We start from the raw sequence: 13,385 nt of genomic DNA on the forward strand, positions 1-13,385 counted from the left end.
CCTGCCCGCCTCACCTTTGCCGAGAGCACTTTCGTCCCGGGCTCTCAGCAAGGGGGTTGTAGGAGAGGCGGGGCCGGCGGCAAAGGTGATATTCAATGTCGGGGGCGCACGGGCCGTTGCACGCGCTCCCTATCTCCCTGCTAGCCCACTCGGAATATTCAAAATAAGAAAAACCTTCACCGGCAAAGGCTTTTCTTATTTTGAATATTCCGAGTGGGCTAGCAGGGAGATAGGGAGCGCGCGCAACCGCCCATGTGCCCCCAACATTGAATATCGCCTTCGCCGGCCTCCGCTGAGAAAAGCCTTTGCCGGCATTTCCTCTCGGCGTCAAGGAGGCGCAGCGGCGGGCAGAGAGAGGGAAGGGGGGGCAATGGCATCCCTCCTGGCCTTGGCGGGCCGCCCGACCCTCCCCACCTCCTGCAAACGCGGCGGGCGGCGGGGGGAGAGCGAGGAGCCGGTTCCGGCGGGCGCGGGGCTTGGCTGGCTGGCTGGCGGGGGGAGCGCCGCTGGTGGTGCGGAGGGAGACCCTCCTCCGGGAGGGAGGGGGCCAGGCAGCAGCTAGCCAGCCAGCCGGCGGGATGGCGCTTCCGAGTTCGCAGCCTCCCCCCCCCCCGCCTGCATCTTCGCTCCATAAGACGGGGCTGATTTTTCATCCTACTTTGGGAGGAAAAAAACTGCGTCTTATGGAGCGAAAAATACGGTAATCTGACCAGTGCACAACATTGTAACCCCTCCATAGGGATCCCTCCATAGCAGGAAAATATATGTAAGAGAGTAGGTAACAAAAGACATTGCTCTTCTCCTTTTAGTAAACAGCAACTACTCCCCAAAACAGCTGAGACTGTTATTGCCATTGATTTAAGTAGACTACTGAAATGTTTCAGCTACTTAATATTTAGTAATATCATGGCAATGTAATATATCTTCATGCTGTAAAACATTACCAAGGATCATTATATTCCAAATAATTCATTAATAACAACATTATTTTGGATGAAATTATGCAAACAATGGAGAAGATATTCAAATACTTAGTGTTAGTATGTAAAAATAAAATTTGCTAGATCAAAAGATTTTACTTCTATAAAAATAACAATAAAGCATATAAAGGAAATTTAAATATCAGATGCTATATGTTCTGCAGCTGATGTTGTTTTATTTTCCAATAATACAACTATGTGATTACTGATTAAGAGATATGAACAAATCTAAAAATCAGATAAAAATTAAACATGTTACTGGCTAATTAGGATGAACTTTAGAAAATGTTCATCTTAAACTTAATGAAACATGCAAATGGTGTATGTGTGTGTGTGTGTGTTTCTGTCGAATCACCGTGGTATGGGAGAGAGCATATTGCTTCCACTATCAGCAAAAATGTGTGTGTGTGTATGTGTTTGTATGTGTGTGTGTTTCAATCGAATCACCCTGGCATGGGAGAGGGCATATTGCTTCCTTTATCAGCAAAAGTAAGTGTGTGTGTGTGTGTGTGTGTGTGTCCTATCTTAGAGTAATGTATGAGAACAAAAGTAACATATGGGGACAAAACATCTGGATTTTTAAAAATAGAATAGTGAAGAAAACATGAGATTAAAATCATGTTTATTCCTTCTAAAAAGTCTATAAAATGCTAAATAATCTCAATATTGTTTTATTTCAGATGTATTAGACTTCAATACAAGTAAGCCATTATTTTTCTCCTTTTAAAGAGAATATAATGCAATTTATATTTGTTGTGCTTTCACGCACACACACACACAAATATGTTTGCTTACCCTTAAGTTTTTTGTCCCTCTATTCTATTTCTTCTATCTAAACTACTAAAATACAAAACAGAGACATTTATTTTGAGGAAAAACCTCATTTATAATACAAATTCATTCATTTTACAAATCTATATTTTTATCCTTATTTTTAAATATTTATATTTATTTATAAACAATATCATTTTATTTCACCTATCTTTATACTAGTGAGCTTTTGTTAAATATATGGATTTTTAAGCATTAAATATAGGCAAGATTAAGGCAGTATAATCCAAAGTAGAGGTGAAAACTATCCAATGTGGCTATTTCATTTCATTACCAGTTATGTTGTTCAAATTGATACAAATGGTCTCCTTCTGTTTCTAATTGTCAGCTTGTCTGATTAGTACAACTAATTATTCGGACTGGGAAGATCTCCTGTATCTAAATAGAAGATGTGCAGTTTGTAACCTGCTTAATTTGCCTTATGTCCTACATGGCCCTCAGTATGGTATTCATTAAACTATCAGCTGTTTTGTTTATAAAAATGGCAATATAAGCATAGACAGATTTTTCTTTGTTTAAAAAAAGCCATATCGCCCATAAATAAAGTATACCTTGTTCAAAATGGCAAAAAAAACAAACATCAGGTATGTGTCATGACAATCTTGTATTTCTTCATATTATGTGTCCTAATGCAATTACACTGAAAGACGTAAGATACTAGAGTATAAAGATTTAAAATAAGTTGAACATCTTTATTTAGACTTCTAAATTAAATTTAAATATTTGTGACAAATCAGGTTCAAATCCAGGGCAACTGATTTTATTTCATTTTCTTGGAACAGATTTTGAAATTAAAATACACAATTTGAGACTAGATGATATTACTAAATACATAAAAATGGACTCAAATCTTTTATCTGCATATAACTACCAAATTAATTTAAAAATTCTAACTAATCTATTTAACTGTATTTTTAACTGGAGAAACAGAAAATGTGTAAGAAAGCTATATTTGATTCACAAACAATCATGATGAGATTAATTTCTCAATAATTTAAAGAATCCGAGCTGTCAAAAAAAACCCTAAAAATTAAATATTATTTTAATTAATAATCTAATATCATACATGCAGGAATTTTATTTACCACTATATAGATTTGCAGATGAGAACTCTAAACTTAAAATGTAGAAGTTTTGATGAGCAAACTAAATAATGGTTTGCTCATCAAAACTTATTTATTTTATTTTTTAATTAATTATTTATTTATTTTGTCCAATACACAATGAGGGTTTTAGTGGGTATATATCTATATACAAATAGTAAAATCCATGATGAAGATTATAGAGGAGATACTCATAGTAAAATATATCTAAGAAATAATAGAAAAGAAGATATAGTAATAGAACATATCTACATTTAACAATCCACAACCATTGTTAAATGATTCATTCTACTTTCTTTTGTAGGATAAATTTTTACATTTATATAAAATACATATATAAACTAAAAAAAACTGTTACAAGAATTTTATCACCGGATATTTTCAACTGTAGATCATTTTTATCTTGATACTGTAGTGACTTCTATACATGTCAAAAATAACCAAAATTAGGCAAATACTTTTGATACTAATACTGTAATCAAAAGCAAATAATTCTAAATAAGTATTTAAGCTTATCAGCTGATTTTAAATGCAGTATCTTCAAAACCTAAATAATATTGAAGCATGATACAAGTGGCATGAGAGTTGATAAATTAGCTCAGATATATTTTAAAATATTAAACTATGCTAATTCTTGAAAAAAGGAAAAAGAGAAATGATGCTCACTGTGCTTTATGCTCCAATTCATACAATACATGAAAATATAAAAGTGACTACAAAACAGGAGAAGACTATTTAAGAAACAACTGACAGGAATAATTATTATCAAACATAAGTGGAGAAGTGATATTCCAATGGCCTTTGTCACTAGAAATCTGTAGCTGTTCAAATAAAATCAAACTACACAGAAGCTATTATTAATAAATGACTATTAAAAGCTTGCTAAGTAGCATCTGGTGTTGGATGAAACAGAAGGAAGTTTTGATCTATTTAGAGAGAATAAAATAAGGCAGACTGAATAACTTTCAATATTGAATGTTCTACATAACTCTTCATTGTTCATAACTCAGTTTTCTAATCCAAACTTTGAGAAATATTTTAATACTTGTCACATTAAAATAAAATTTTCATGTTTAATTCTTACATTTTCTAATTGTTCCTATAATCAAAGCAACTCCAATAATCTATTTATTTCAGTAATCATATCAAGTGAGGAATTATGTGTCTATTTATAGCTAGATTAATGGTTTTTATAATTAATATTTAGCTGATGTGTTTTAAAAAATTATGTGCATATCTATTTTTTGCATAGCAGATCTGAATGTTTGGCTCATAGACTAAACCAGAAAAAATTCATAATTACATTGAATTAGTTTAACATGGATTAACAGAAATACCAAAATCAAAATCTTCATAAAATATAAATCAAGACAGATTCCCCACCCCACCCCAATTCTTAACAGCCACATTGGAGGTGATTTCATTTTTGAATTTATACTATTCTTTATTCAACTGCTTTAGAAATTATGTATATTCTCATTTTGTGAAGACATGGAATAGCCCAAACCAGCCCTTCAAATTAGACAAGGTTAGGAAATAGATTATGCAAAGTCTACCGAAACTCTATCATGGTAAAAAAAAATAAAATCTAAAAATTCTGAAAAGAGATATTTGTTTTTCGTCTTCTACTGAACAGAATCAAGGCAGCCAAAATGGTTGAGTGAAGAATACTATAAATTTTATGGTATGAAAAAAATGTAAGTTCTAAAGATGCAAATGTACTACTTGGTCTAGAAAATGAAAGTAGAAAAACCTCAGTTTTTCTCTACTCAGTAAATACACGATGTATAGAGACATTAAATGTATTCAGAATTATCACCTTGTCTTTCTGATTTTGATTAATCTGCCTAATGATTACTTCATAACTAATGATTAAAGACAATATTATTTGCAATAAGCCTAGTGCATTTTCAAACATGAATCAAGAAACTTGTTATATTTTTAACTCTTTGGAACAAATGGAACCAACCCTCCATTCATATTTAGATAAATTAAGTGTAAATAAATGGTAAAGGGGTTATTTATAAAAAGACAATTCAATATTTTAGAAGTTGTTCAAATTGTCTGTGTGTGTATATATGTGTAATTTTACCATAATAAAAGGCCATTACTTCTAAAAGGCCATTATTTTATAAAGAGTAGAGAGCTTTTTCTTCAACATACAGTAAATGGTCAATTTTATCATGCTTTTTTCCATATAGTTTCACCCTCAATCAATGAAACATGTATTATCCATATATGAACTGACTACTGAATTATCTTTTCTATCTAGGTTAAAAACCTTACTATCAAGCCACAAATTATCAGATAAAGATATATACTAATTTAAATTGTTACTTAAATGCATTGTAATGTATAATCAGTGGAGGATTTATGCAATATACAAAGTACATCTCCCTTTTTAATAAAGCAATTGTAGCCACAATACTGAAAATTCTGAGTTATGATATTTGTGCTAAGAAAATTATGCTAAAGTCTATTGTATTGTCAATATCTACAGCTTTATTCAAAATAATAGTATAAACTGAAAGATTATGAATTTTGGCTGCATATGGCATTAGATTAAAATGCAGTTTGTATTTTACTGTAAAAGAAGTCATGGAGATGAAATAGATGCTTTATATAAAATATTTACATATAGAATGTAAAAATGTACCATGGTTGGTAACCTTTATGACTTTGAGGAATCATGTATTTACATATGTCTATCTTTGCATGTGCATATCTGTGTGTTGTGTATATATTTTTTACAGTTGACAGCTGTTTTAGAGCATACAGAGATGCCAAGCTGAATGAGGGTCTTGATTACTTGAAGATTAGCTATCTTAAGTTTCTATTCATTTTAAGTGTTGTTAGTGCGAAAGAGTCATTAGTCACTTCCTTGTCTCATAGAACATCAGCATACATTTACATTGTTAATGAACATTTGGGGTAAATGAATTAATGCCTCTTTTAAACATCAATTCAAATACTAATAACACTGTATGTCATATCAATGTTAAAGTTAAAAAAATTAGGAAGTCTTCCCCTATGTAGGTAACTAAATGCTCCTGGGCACAAAGAAAAAAGAAAAAGAAACATACAAATAAAATATACTTGCTAAATGAAGTTAAAAATTATGAATCACAGCTAAAATATTCAAGGGATACTGATTTTTCTACTCTAAATAAAACATTTTCAATTTTTGTTTAATACTGGATGCAAAAACAAACTTTTTCCTATAATTTACCTTTAAAAATTATCATTATCATGGATGGTCACATAGCAACCAGATGTTTATATGAAATTTCGCATTTTGACAACTTATTGTTTTCATTTCTATTACTTAGAACCATTTTGTTACTTACTGGCTTTAAATTAATGATTGTCTCTTGAATCAAGCAGTAAATCGTTTATACATAAATCATTTAAACAAACTAAGAATAATTAGCACATGCGGAAAAATACTTACAGTAAAATTATAATCATAACCTGTTAGAATGAAAGTATGAACTACTTACTTTGTTATCTTCTGAAAGTAAAAGATGATGGGGAAAGCAATGTTTCCACAAAAATAAGACTGAATCGTATATTAACTTTTGCTCCCAAAGATGCATTAGGGCTTATTTTCCCAGTTACATTTTATTTTGAGGGTGATAAAGTACTAAATGTGTCAGTCTGTTTTTATTGAAAGTAAAATAGAAGCAAAACACCCTTTTGGTAGTCAAAGGGCTCACCTTCAAAGCAACAGACTTGAATGCGGTGAAAAACAATAAACAAACACAAAGCAATTAACAAACAGCTGTGAAGACGTCACAGCCACTCTCCTTCAAAAGTTTTCAACTCACACACTTGACTATGGTTTAGTTTCAGAGTCCTGGTATCAATGCAAAGAGAGTCCTTGGAGAATCCTGAGACGAAAGCCACTTCCTCTTTCACCGAACGGATAAACTTCCACACTTAGAGGCCAGAACACTGCCAATTTAGCGGCAGCCCCAATTAGTCGAACCACACCCAACCACAGGTGAAACTCCTTTATCTCCTATAGTATTTACGCAGTTGCTCTTTCCTAGTCATTGCCCTGCGGCTGCGTACGTCAATGAATGTCCCTTTATCTGAATCCAGCAAGGATAATGATGATGATGAATTACTCCCTAATACGCTGTCTGCCATGATCCCCTCTGAGGATCCCATTTCACATTCACTCCCTGCTTCCGACGCTTCGTTATCCAAAGCAGTCGGTGGTAAAACTGGCCTCTGACACGGGAGGATTCACCCACATCCACCCCCACAGTCCTTGGGGCAGGAGCTGGCCCAAAAGCCAACACAAACCCATGTTGGCTTTTGGTTATTACTTTGCTTCTAGGTGTTTGTTGATTTGTTACTTGATTATCAGGAAAGGGTAACTATCTGAGTAGTGTTCCAAAATAATTTTAACCTGACTTCTCACAGTTTTATTAATATCTTACAAAGCACTGCTTATTACAAATTTTACTGATTTGAAAACAAAAGGGGCATTAGTCTTATCTGATTAGTCTTCTAATAGGGTGGAAGCAGCAGTAAGGATGGGTTGTCCTTGTTCATTCAGCGATGAGGACCAAGTCTGTCTTTTATTCCCAGGATCGACCCTGCTAAGACCCAGATTTGAAAAATCGGAAGACTAGACTTGACATATTAGGTGCAGCTGATACTGAAGTTTGCTGAGTCACTGCCGCCTGTAAAATGGAGCCCAACACTTCTTCAAGCTAGTTCGCCCGGAAAGATGGGGAGCAATTGAACCTCGCTCCTAGCAAACATTCAGGGTCAATGCCACTGGGCGCAATCCGACACCAGCTGAGACAATTGGAGCAAGGACCATGGAGGATTGGCAGATCTCTCAGTGATCAAAGGTGGAATTCAAACTCACTAAGTTGGCTATTGATGCTTCTAATCTCTGGGAATCAGCAATCAGGATGGGAGCACAATTTTGCCACATCCATCCTGCTGAGGACAGAATTGAAGCTGGGTCTTAGCAGAGAGGATCCTGGCAAAAAAGACAGACTTGGTCTTCATTGCTTAATGGATGAGGGAAACCCATCCAGATTGCTGGTCCACCCACGATGGAGAACAACTCCTTTCATGTAATATATCTCAAAAGAAATTATCATTCCAAACATTTCAAAAAAAAAATTTACAATGTAACTGCAATACAGAAATTATACACTCACCTTCATCAGGTTTGTTCCCATAATTCTGAAGGGGATCAATTCCTATTTCTTGCTCTTCAGTTCGCAAAGGATGGCTAGCTCCAGAAACATAGTGATACATATTGAGGTTTGGCACGTGCAATAAGTTGAATTATCTGTATGAAAAATTAAAAGTAATTGATTAATCATACTACCTACTCTACTAAAATGTAAATATTTCAGAAAATGCAATATTTCATTCAGAAAATTACTAAGAGCTTCTTCATGGCACAATTATTAATCATACTATTAATTACTAATTATTACTAATTAATTACTGTGAGCCGCCCTGAGTCTTCAGAGAGGGGCGGCATACAAATCTACTAAATAATAATAATAATAATAATAATAATAATAATAATAATAATAATCCCCACTGGTGGGTACGCCTTGTCGTGGTACTGGGGCTTGTGTGCTTCAATGAAGCTGAGAGCTGTGCTGGCGGTAGTGTAAACTACTGGTAGGTCTAACCTTGCCGGAGTGGTCAAATCAGAGGAGCCAGACTAAACGTACCTAACCCATTTAAACTAATGGAGAGACAAAACAAAAAGAAGTCCATACTGGCTTGATCGTCGCCCAGGATAAAAAGGACCACGGTGACTGCTGTGGAACCTGGGCAGCCATCAACAAATGAGCTACAGCAACAAAACAAACAAAGCTTACAAATCAAAAAGCGGCACAAATTCTCAATGTCATAGAATCACACAATCATGAAGTGTTATTACAACTCGGAGCCTGAAAAACATGGATATCAAAGACGGATGTACCAATTATGGAAACAAGAATATGCAGATTCAAAAATAACGGAACTTCGACTGGCCGATCAGCGACGACTCATAATCAGGAACCAAATGTTCAGTGAAGTCGAATTAGAAGAAATACAGAAAATTTGCAAAATAGAAACACCAAAATCTGATCTGGCACCAGTAGAAGCTCCAATAAGATCTGGAGTCACTGCACAACTGGAACCTGATGAAAACTTGGAAAGACAGCAAGAAGCTGCAGATGAGACACTTGACACTTTGACTCAAAGGCAGCAAGAACTGAAGGACCAAATACTTGCTCATGCAGGCTCCAATGCAGAGCGAAAGAGACTGCCAGCCTTAAAAAACATAAGCAAGAAACGACTTGTCCCACTGATGGGGACACTTGCACTTGCAACTGTCAATGTAACTTCAATTGAAGAATTGAATCAGCTTGCGTAGAGTACAGCTGTGATAACAACTGAAGAACTAGGATTACTGCAACAGAAACCAATCAGAAAACCAACTGGAAAACCAAAATGGAAAATCCAACTAGAACTGAAAATCAAAAGCTTGAGATCAGATGCAAGTAACTTGAAGAACATTAAGGAGCAGAAACTGAACAATCAGAAGATCAAAGACTATTTGACAAAAAAGTACTGGCTTAGTACAAGAAAGATCGAGGAAGCTCTGGAAATTGTAAAGCAGCAGATAACAGCGACAGCCAGGAAAATTGAATGATATGAAGCTAGGATCACCCAGTACAGGCAGAAGCAAACATTTCAATCCATCCAGAGGCAGTTCTACCAGAACCTGCATCAGCAAACAGATAAGAAAATTGAAAAGCCGGAGGTGAAAATAACAACAAAGTTCTGGAAAGATCTCTGGGAGGTCGAAAAGGACTATAACAAAACTGCTGGGTGGATAAAGGAGTTTGAGAAAAAATTCTCAAAGAGCATTATGCAGCAGCTGCAAATAACACCTGAAATGATTGCAAAAAGAGTGAAGAAAGTAAAGAACTGGACATCCCCTGGCACTGATCAGGTGCATGGTTTTTGGCTGAAATACCTGACCAGCCTGCATGCAAAAATGGCCGAATTGTTCAATAAAATGCTGCAGACAGGAAATATCAGTGAATGGCTTACAACTGGCAGAATATATTTAATACAGAAAGACGCAGAGAAAGGAGCCATACCAGGAAACTACAGACCAATAACATGTTTGCCAACCATGCTCAAACTGCTGACAGGTATCATAGCTGACAGAATTCAGGACTACCTAGAAGATGACATCATGCCAGTGGAGCAAAAGGGCAATAAAAGATGAAGCAGAGGTACGAAAGACCAGATCCTAATTGATAAAATGATTTCGGAGAACTGTAAGAACAGGAAAACAAACCTATACATGACCTGGATTGACCACAAGAAAGATTTTGACTCATTGCCACACAGCTGGATCATAAAATGCCTGGAAGTCATTTGAGTCAATGAAAACATCAGGAAATTCATAGAAAAGGCAATGAAATATTGGAAGACTGAGCTTTTTGTTGTGAATGAAAGCTATGGACTGATCAACATCAGAAGGGGCATCTTCCAGGGGGACTCTTTGCCCCCATTGCTATTCATCATCGCTATAATCCCGCTGTCACTCATCCTACAGAAAACAAACCTAGGCTACCAAACTGCTAGGAATTCACCAAAAATTTCACACCTGCTGTATATGGATGACCTGAAGATGTACGGAAAATCAGAAACTGAGATACAGTCACTAACCAATACTGTGCAAATCTTCAGCAATGTCATCAGCATGGAGTTTGGCCTGGATAAATGTGCCACAGTGGCACTGAAAAAGGGGGAAATCACTGAAAGTGAGGGCATTGAAATGCCAAATGGTCAAACCATCAAATGCCTCCAGCCAGAAGCCTACAGATACTTGGGCAGCCTGCAACTGGATAATATCAAGCATGGCGATGTGAAAACTGTGATCAGCAAAGAGTACATCCAGAGGACCAGAAAAACTTTGAAGAGCAAACTGAATGGTGGCAACACTATCAATACTATATTGATACTATAAATACTTGGACCATACCTGTCATTAGATACACAGCTGGCATAGTGAACTGGACTCAAATAGAGCTGGACAACCTGGACAGGAAAACCAGAAAATTAATGATGATCCATTATGCACTACACCCCCGCAGTGACGTTGACAGGCTGTATTTACCAAGGAAAATAGGCGGCAGAGGACTTTTGCAAGTGAAGCAGACAGTGGAAGTAGAGAAGCATGCATTAGCTGACTATGTGAAGGAGAGCAAAGAGTCAGCGTTGATGGAGGTCAATAATAGGAAGCTTCTCAACGTGAAGCAAACTAAGGACCAGTACACAAAAACTGTAACTCAATGTCATATGGACAGTTGGCGGAACAAAGCATTGAATGGTCAGTTCTTGGAGAAGATTGAAGGCAAAGTGGATAAAGAAAAGGCCTGGTCATGGCTTACAAGTGGAACACTCAAAAAGGAGACAGAAGGACTAATACTGGCGGCACAAGAACAGGCCATTAAAACAAATGCTGTCAAAGCCAGAATTGAAAAATCAACAGACGATCCAAAGTGCAGACTCTGTAAAGAAACAGATGAAACAATCGATCACATACTCAGCTGCTGCAAAAAGATCGCACAGACTGACTACAAGCATAGACATGATGCTGTGGCACAGATGATCCACTGGAACTTGTGCTGGAACTACCATTTACCAGTGGCAAAGAACGACCGTTGAACTTACCTGAACGGTCTTCTCGATGCACTGCAAGGAGAGTCCAAGATGGATTATTCTTCAGTCTGATTGGTAGGGACTGAGTTTAATTTTAATATTAGGCTGGCACCGCCCCCTTAGCCCTCCAGTCTAAAATGAAACGATGGAGCAGTAAAGCTAAACACAATTTATTAAACAATTCAATGCAACGAATCTAAGTCATATAAACGAATACAACCCCCCCCCAACAGTGGCCCTGGTCCCAATTCGGGAGGGTTTGGACTCTCCTTGCAGTGCATCGAGAAGACCATTCAGGTAAGTTCAACGGTCCTTCTCCAATGCACTTGCAAGGAGAGTCCAAGATGGGATATACCCAAGTTACAATCACAGGGAGGGAGAAGGCTGGACCAGGGGCTCTGAAAATGAACAAACCCCTTGTAAAACCCTCCTCCCAAAGGCTGCTTCCGCAGAAGCAAAGGAGTCAATCCGATAGTGTCTGATAAAAGTGGACGGAGCTGCCCAGGTGGCTGCCCTACAAATGTCCTCTAACGATGCCTGAGTCCTCCAGGCCGTTGACGTGGCCGCGCTGTGTGTAGAATGTCCCATTATCCCCTGCGGCACAGGGGATCCCTTGGTCTTGTAAGCCTCTGAAATGCATTCACGCAACCAGCGGCTGACAGTCTGAGAGGAGACTTTAGTGCCCATTGCCTTAGATGAAAATGATACAAACAGGGCCTCTGACGCTCTAAATGCCTGAATCCTGCGTATATAGATCTTTAGGGCTCGTCTCACATCTAGTTTGTGCCATCTAAATTCAGAGGGGTGGGTCCCATGAACATAAAAATCTGGAAGTACGATTTCCTGAGCCCTGTGAAAGGTGGACTTGATTTTGGGAATAAACGCCAGATCAAGCCTCAAGACTACTCTATCTGGGTGAAACCTGCACAGGTCCTGTCGTGTGGAAAAGGCTGAAATCTCAGAAACTCTTCTGGCGGAGGTAATAGCCACCAAGAAGACGGTCTTGAGCGTCAATATCCTCAGTGGTACCTGTCGTAACGGTTCGAAGGGAGGACCTGTCAGAGCATGTAACACCAAGGACAAATCCCAGGACGGGAACCGATGTACTGTCGGTGGCCTGATGTTGGCAGCCCCTTTTAGGAAGTCCCTGATCCAAGGATGTCTGGTGAGGGGGCAGTAACTATCCCTTACTAAGATGGTAGATAAGGCAGCAACATGGCGACGCAACATATTTGGTGTAAGTCCCTTTTCCAAGCCTGCCTGCAGAAAATTCAAGACGACTAGAGCAGATGCGCTCTGAGGGTCCACCTCCTTGTGTTCACAGAAACTGCAGAAAGTGGCCCAGGTCGCCTGATAGATCCTCCTGGTAGAAGGCCGGCGAGCCGCTAGAATAGTGTCAATGACCGTGCAAGCTTTGGCATTTTAAATGTTCCCGCTCAATCGCCACACGGTCAGTTGCCACCACTGAGGTTCTGGGTGGGACATCGAGCCCTGGGTGAGGGCAATCCGGTGGTCCGGGATTCTCCAGTGGGGCGACACCGAGAGCTCCATCAGATCTGCAAACCAGATGCGACGAGGCCAGTATGGTGCCAGCAACAGCACCTCTGCCCTTTCTTTCAAGATCTTCCTCATCACCTTGGAGATGATGGAGACTGGTGGGAATGCGTACAGAAGACCTTGTGGCCAATGAAGCCTCAGTGCGTTTACTCCTTCCGCCCCTGGAACAGGAAAGCGGGAGAAGAAGCGTGGGAGCTGA

At 38.0% G+C, this 13,385-nt stretch overlaps 1 protein-coding gene across 4 annotated transcripts in view; it reads right to left on the minus strand.

Annotated features, from left to right (window-relative positions):
- The window catches only part of TBC1D5 (TBC1 domain family member 5), a 584,043-nt gene that overhangs the window by 349,517 nt on the left and 221,141 nt on the right, over positions 1 to 13,385 (minus strand). For all 4 annotated transcript variants that reach the window (XM_070727730.1, XM_070727732.1, XM_070727729.1 and 1 more), the window contains one exon: positions 8,101 to 8,234. In XM_070727730.1, the coding sequence (XP_070583831.1) occupies positions 8,101 to 8,200 (100 nt within the window). In that variant the 5' untranslated portion in view covers positions 8,201 to 8,234. The remainder of the gene's footprint in view (positions 1 to 8,100; positions 8,235 to 13,385) is intronic.

The sequence above is a fragment of the Erythrolamprus reginae genome, chromosome Z (genome assembly GCF_031021105.1).
Source record: "Erythrolamprus reginae isolate rEryReg1 chromosome Z, rEryReg1.hap1, whole genome shotgun sequence".
Classification (NCBI taxonomy): Eukaryota; Metazoa; Chordata; class Lepidosauria; order Squamata; family Dipsadidae; genus Erythrolamprus; species Erythrolamprus reginae.